The sequence below is a fragment of the Echinops telfairi genome, unplaced genomic scaffold, assembly GCF_000313985.2.
Source record: "Echinops telfairi isolate 266 unplaced genomic scaffold, ASM31398v2 ScPeMD7_7458;HRSCAF=8496, whole genome shotgun sequence".
In the NCBI taxonomy this organism is placed as follows: Eukaryota; Metazoa; Chordata; class Mammalia; order Afrosoricida; family Tenrecidae; genus Echinops; species Echinops telfairi.
Genome location: NW_022111358.1, coordinates 26,090,043 through 26,096,551, shown reverse-complemented (window position 1 = coordinate 26,096,551; position 6,509 = coordinate 26,090,043). Strand labels below are relative to the sequence as shown.

General features: G+C 60.4%; 1 protein-coding gene across 1 annotated transcript in view; it reads left to right on the top strand.

The window, feature by feature from the left end:
- The first annotated feature begins 55 nt into the window (after positions 1–55).
- TBKBP1 (TBK1 binding protein 1) overlaps positions 56–6,509 on the top strand; it is a 15,212-nt gene continuing 8,758 nt past the window's right edge. The window contains exons 1-7 of the mRNA XM_030888233.2: positions 56–885; positions 1,263–1,522; positions 1,841–1,963; positions 2,234–2,338; positions 3,487–3,670; positions 4,446–4,621; positions 4,796–4,857. Coding sequence (XP_030744093.1) covers positions 1,298–1,522; positions 1,841–1,963; positions 2,234–2,338; positions 3,487–3,670; positions 4,446–4,621; positions 4,796–4,857 — 875 coding nt within the window. The 5' untranslated portion in view covers positions 56–885; positions 1,263–1,297. The remainder of the gene's footprint in view (positions 886–1,262; positions 1,523–1,840; positions 1,964–2,233; positions 2,339–3,486; positions 3,671–4,445; positions 4,622–4,795; positions 4,858–6,509) is intronic.

Below are 6,509 nucleotides of genomic sequence, written 5' to 3'. Positions count from 1 at the left end.
CCGTACTCGGACCCGGTCACACGCGTTTCTCGGGCACTTAAGGGACGCTGGGGGAGGGGGACTGTCCCCCCGCAACGAGCTCCTGCAGCCTGGCTGGGAGGTGGCGGTGGGGGGACTCACTGTCTCCACTCACACCTCACCGCTGAGCCCCCTCTCCTACACGCACACACCTCAGACATTCCCATGGTGCCTCACGTGACACACGGCCCGAACGTGCCCACCCTTCACACACGCTCACGCACGCGTGCACATCCGCGCGCGCGCGCACACACACACACACACACACACACACACACACACCCCTACAGTCGCGCGGCCACTTCCTCAACTCTGTCCCCCGACGCCCCCTCAGCCCTGCTAACGCGCTCATTGAGGCCGACTGACACACCTACACTCATTCACACACACACACACACTGCCCCCTCACACACGGCACACATTCATAAACAGGCCTGGAGAAGTACACACACGCACCCCCTCGCCTACTCTTCGGGAGCCCTGAGTCATCCCAGCCCCCTCGCAGGGCGCCCCACTTCCCTGCTCACGGCACCCAAGGACAGGCTGGGTGGCGAGTTCTTTAGTTGCTCTACACCAGTACCGCGCCCCGAGCCCCCTTTTCCCCGATTGTTCCTGGGACGCTCAGCCGAGGACTTCCTGTCGGTCCCTGGTCCCGGGTCGGGGCTAGGCGAGCCAGAACCTTGGCCACAGCCCTGTGCCGGGGGAGGGGCTTCCTTTTCCTGAACTCTGGAATCCTGCTGGAGGAAGCTGGGAATTGGGCGAGGACTCGGCTCAGGATGTGCTGCCTGCCCGGCCCGTGGGGGGCTCTGGGCTGACTTAGGGAGGAGCTCCTATGCCAAGGCCTGAGATGTGGAGCCGGGCAGAGAGGTATTTGGGGAAGTAAGGCCTGGGGCTGACGTCTGTATCCCCTAAACCCACCGCCCCATCACCTCTGTGGGCTCCTTCAGAGTTCCCTCTCTGCGGTGGGCCTGCCTTACTCGTCCTTATTTTCAGACCCCCCCCTCCTGGCCTCAGCCCCTTCCCCCAGAGGCAACAGAGAAGATATGGGGCTGAGTAGTCTGAAAAGGGGCTGTGGAGCCACCCCAAATAATTTGGGACTTTGGGTGGGGAGCTTCAAGGCTGCAGCTCCGCAGGCTCCCCGGGGGGTGGGGGGTGGGGTCCTTCCCTCCCTTCAGACCAGGACCAGGCTAGTTGGTATCAGAGATTAACCTTGCGTGGTCCCCACCCCTGCCTTGCCCTCCCAGGAGGCCTGACTGGGGCTGTGGCCCAGGACCTCACCATGGAGTCCATGTTTGACGACGACATCAGCATCCTGACCCAGGAGGCCCTAGGACCCAGTGAGGTGTGGCTGGATGGTCCCGGAGACCCCTCGCTAGGGGGAGACATGTGCTCTGCCTCCCACTTTGCCCTCATCACGGCCTATGGAGACATCAAGGAAAGGCTGGGAGGTCTGGAGCGGGAGAATGCCACCCTCCGGCGCCGCCTCAAGGTCTATGAGATCAAGGTCAGTACCTGGGGACGAGGGGGGAGGGTGGCAAGAGCCTGGCATCCAAGAGAGGGCCCAGGGCCAGACCTGTGTGGGCTTGAGCTTGGGCTGGGCACGCTGGAGGAGTCCCAGGCCCGTCAAGCAGGATCCGGTTTGTAAGGGCTGGAATTTGGATCCAAAACAGACCTGGGCGGTGGGTGATGCCCAGAGGCCCCTGGCAATTGGGATGTACACTGGAGCGGGGAGGGAGAAGCAGGTCATGGGGCAGGGACACCGTGGAGCTGAGGCCTGGGCAGGAGCAGGGAAGCAGCCCTCTGAGGCCCTACCTGCCCACAGTACCCGCTGATCAGCGACTTTGGAGAGGAGCATGGCTTCTCTCTGTATGAGATCAAAGATGGTGCCCTGCTAGAGGTGGAGAAAGCCAGCCTGCAGCAGCGGCTCAACCAGTTCCAACATGAGGTAAGCCCTTCCTTGGGGAGCCTGCCAACCCCAGTGCCCAGAACTCCTTGTCCAGGCTACTCCCGAGAGACCCCTCCTGCCCCCGGCCCGCCCCCTGGAATGGATGGCCATGGGCCTCCCTGGAACCAGCTGCAACTCAGCTCCTGCCCATCCACTTCCCTCGGGGCATGGTGGGAGCGGGCTGGAGAGGCACAGGGAGCTCCAAACCCCTAAGGCAGGGAAGGGCCTGACTCTGCGGCATGCCCCTCATCACTTGCTGGCCCCATCCAGTTGCAGAAAAATAAGGAGCAGGAAGAACAGCTCGGGGAGATGATCCAGGCTTACGAGAAACTCTGTGTGGAGAAGAGCGATCTGGAGACAGAGCTGGGGGAGATGGTGAGGCCCAGGGAGCTGGGGTGCTGGAGGGTGTGTACCTTGTTTTGTGTGCGCAGCCCCCTGTGTGTGTGTGTGTGTGTGTGTGAGTGTGATGTGGGCACTATGTCTCTGTTATAGGCGTGCTTGGGTCTCACTCTGGGGTCACCCTGTGCCTGTGGGATTTTGCCTGCCAGGCTGTATGGGTGAGAACAGAGGTGACCTGGAGTGCCTAGGATGCTGAGATGGGTCTTGACAGGTGTGTGATTATGACTTGGGATGTGGCTGGGTGTGTGAGCAGGTAGGCAAGTGTCTGAATCAGGCAACACACTACCTGCTAACTCCTAGCTGTGACCTGAGTTGAGTGACTTAGCCTCCATCCCCTCCACCGAGACGCAGAATGAAGACAGCCATGCACGGAGCTGCTGTGCAAACACGGTTGGGTCAACAAGAACCAGCTGCTCAGAGCGGGCTCTGCCTCATGGCGGTGCTCTGTGTGTCAGAGAGACCCGGCGCTGTAGAGTAGGCAAGGGCTGATGTTTTGGGAAGTAGACCACCAGGCCTTTCTTCTGAGGCACCTCTGAGTGGACTTGGACTTCCCACCTTTTAGTTAGCAGCTGCCTGTGTCAGCTGCTTGTACCGTCCAGGGACTTAATGTAGTTAAACGCTTCTAGCACTTACTGTGTGTCCGGTCCCGTTCTGACCTCTCTGTGTTTGTGGACTCATTTTAATTCTCTAACAGCCCTGGTATCATATAAGGTGGTACCATTATGCCCATCTTACAGATGAGGTAGCTGATGCCCCCGTAGTTAAGTCAATATACAAAGGTGAGTGCTTATGTGCCTGACCTTTCATCACCTCCCCGAGGGGGGTGAATGGCGGTGTTGGGACAGGGGCTGAGCAGTTTGAGTCGTGTCCTGGTGTGCAAATGACAAGGAAGAGGCAGTGCCCGGGCCCTGCAAGCTGCCGCAGCCAGAAGCCTCTTTTGTGGGCCTGGGACTAGGAGGCGAGACCTCAGACTCATGGCCACTCAAGAGTGGGTGTGGGGTGTGTGGCTTGAAGGTCTCAGCTCTGGGGGTGTGGGGGTGAAGACTCTCCAAACATCAGGAAGTCCTGGGCTGGTGGGGCCTTGGGGGACCCTGAGCAGACCCTCACCCTTTGTCTTCCTCCAGCGGGCCCTGGTGGAGACCCACCTGCGGCAGATCTGTGGTTTGGAGCAGCAACTGCGGCAACAGCAAGCCCTCCGAGACGCAGCCTTCCCCAGCCTGAGCCCTCCCTCACAGACCCCTGCCCTGCCCTGCGCTGACCTGGACCTGCACTACCTGCCACTCAGAGGGGGACCCGGCCTGAGTCATGGTGAGGCCTCGGAACTGACACTTCCCCAGCCCCTAGCTCCCCAGCCCAGCTCCCATTCCAACACTCCTGGATGCCCCCAAGGAGCCTTGGTGGCATCGTGGGTGACATGTTAGGGTGCTAACGGCAAGGCCAGCAGTTCCACTCCACCAGGCACTTCCCTGGAGACAGATACAGCTTTACTTCCTGTAAAGATTAGCAGCCTTGGAAACTCAAAAGGACACTTGTACTCTCCGAGAGGGCCTATTGGAATTGACTTGCTGGTCTTGGGTTTTTTGGACACCTGCCGCTTCTGGGATTGATAGGCTCCCACTCAGTTTCTCCCACAATCACCATACCTCCCACTTAGTAACTGTTCCCTCACCTTATTCACGAGTACCCCAATTTCTCCCTCTGATGACCACCTCTATCTAATGTCCACTTGACTGATAAATCCTTGGCCACCGGGTGCTATTCGTGTGCTTACCAGCAGAGGGCGCCATCCCTCAGACCCCGGCCTGTAATAGGTAATGATTCAGAGAGGCGCCTGGGGATGCCGTAGCCTGGAGTCAGGCCACGAGAAGCCTTGGAGAAGCTATCTTAGTTTTGGGGAGTGTTTTTTCGGACTTGAAATCTTAGAAAAGGCAGCCCAGCTCCTCCATCCTCCCTGCCCTGGGTAGAGGTTTGTTTCACTGGCCGTCTCTCTGAGCTCCCTTATGCTGTGTCCCCACCTGCTTTACTCTGTGTTGATGCCGCTGGACAGCTGCACCCAGCCCGACACTCTCTCCACCCCTGACAGTGGGCTGGCCAGGCCCCTCACCGAGCGTGAGTGAGCTGGAGCGGCGGAGGCTGGAAGAGGCCCTGGAGGCTGCCCAGGGAGAGGCTCGGGGTGCCCAGCTCCGGGAGGAGCAACTGCAGGCTGAGTGCGTGCGGCTCCAGGAGGAGCTGAAGCAGCTGCAGGAGACTCGGGCCCAGGTACCTTCCCGGGGAAGGCTCCCGCCCCCCGGACTCTCCTGATGGAGGTCTGGGGGCTGCTGGTCCCACCCCTCCTTCCTGGCTTCCAGTGGACTGTGGCAGAGGTGGGCAGGCCAAGCAGGGGCGTCAGGGCAGAGTGAGGCGAGAGGCTGACTTCTGCCCCTTCCCCTTTAGGATCTGGCCTCCAACCAGTCGGAGCGGGACATGGCGTGGGTGAAGAGGGTTGGAGATGACCAGTAAGTGTGTCCCCGGTCCCTCTCTGGCGGTCTTCATGTTCCTGAGCCCCACTGGGTTTGGGCTGCCTGTTTTAGTGGCTGGCTCCTGTGATTCTGTGGCTCCGGCATCCTCCACAGGAAGGAGGGGAGATGCTGGGAGCCATAAGGTCCTGGGAGGTTCCCTTTGCTTTCTTTTGATCCTCAAGCCCGTATCTCTTCTCTCTTCGCACTGAGAAGAGATTGACTTAGCTGCTTCGCTGCTACATTCTCTGTTCTCTGTCCCTGGGTGCTTTGGGGACTTCTCTGGGGCCCCATTTGGTGTCTCGGTCACCAGGCCCAGCTAGGTGGGTAAAACAGCCCTGTCTGTCCCTGTGGAGGATGGAGGAGGTGGGCTCTCTTTGGCACTGCTGTGCATCTATCTCAGGAGAGAGGCACCCCGCCCCCACCCCCTGCCCTGAGTCTCCGGGAAGGGAAGGGAGTGCTCAGCCAGCAGTGGGGTGAGGAATTAGAGCATGCTCTGCCAGGTGTCCCCTGGAGTCCCTGCAGGAGAGAGGGCCAGCAGGAAGTAGGAAGGGGGCCTAGTGCTGTGGGCCTCTGGGGGAGCGCCGGGCAGCCACAGAGGGGGTGAGTGGCACCCTGGCAGCGGTGGAGCTCCTGCTTGTCACAGTCGCACCTAAGCGCATATCCTTTCCCACTTTCTGAGAACTCGAGCACAAACCTCCTTCCGCCCAAGTCCTCTCCCCCAAGAGCACTCTGCGGCACACACTCCCAGCATTCACTGGAGGGAGACTGAGGCCCCGAGAGGGCCGGAACCATCCCGCCATCACACAGACACCCAGCTGGGACCCCAGGGGGCCCTGCCTCCCAGGAGGCTGCCTCTTCATCCTCCTCCCAGCTTCTGGTCAACTGGGGAGACCCCTCGCCTCCCTCCCCACTCTGGGGTGAGGGCCTGGGTGGAGCTGTGAGAGCTGAGGGGTGAGAACCCACTTTGTGGGACCGGTGGGTGGGACCCCTCGGCTAGGCTGCGGGGCGTGTGGGGAACCTCAGCAGAAAGAGTCCACCCTTGCTTGTGGCTGAGGCTCTGCACCCGTGCTGGCCCGTGGCCCAGACCTGGAGCACATAACACATGTTCTAGAATCTGAGCTCCCCCAGAAGTCACACTGGAGGGGTATGATGTTTGCGGAGTCCAACCCCCTCGGAGAAGACCCAAAGTGGAGGCTCCCTGAGTTGGCAGGACCCCAGGAAAAATGATTGGGCTTCTCTCATGGGCTGAAGGAAGGTGCGAGGAAGGTGGTGTGGGTCAAGCTGGGTCAGAGAGGGGCCAGGGCCACGTGGGAGTGAGAGGGCATCCCAGAGAAGTGCCTATGTGTGTGGGGGGTGGGTTGGGGGAATGTCATCCTGAACTGCCCTGTCTCTTCCCAGCCCAAGACTGTCCCACACAGTCCCTTGGGAGGTAGTCTGACCTGAGGGACCCTGTCTCCTCCTTTCCTTCCCTGCCTCAGGTGCCCTGAATCCCCCAGCGCCCCGCCGCCCCGGCCTGCCCAGCCTCAAGCTTGCTTTCTGGCTCTGGGCAGCCCCAGGTTGGTGGGAGCTCATTCGCAGAGGAAGCCCTCACTCCTTGGTAGTTTTATTTTCTTATAAACGCAGCTCCTTTTGGTGATAAGCTAAATCCC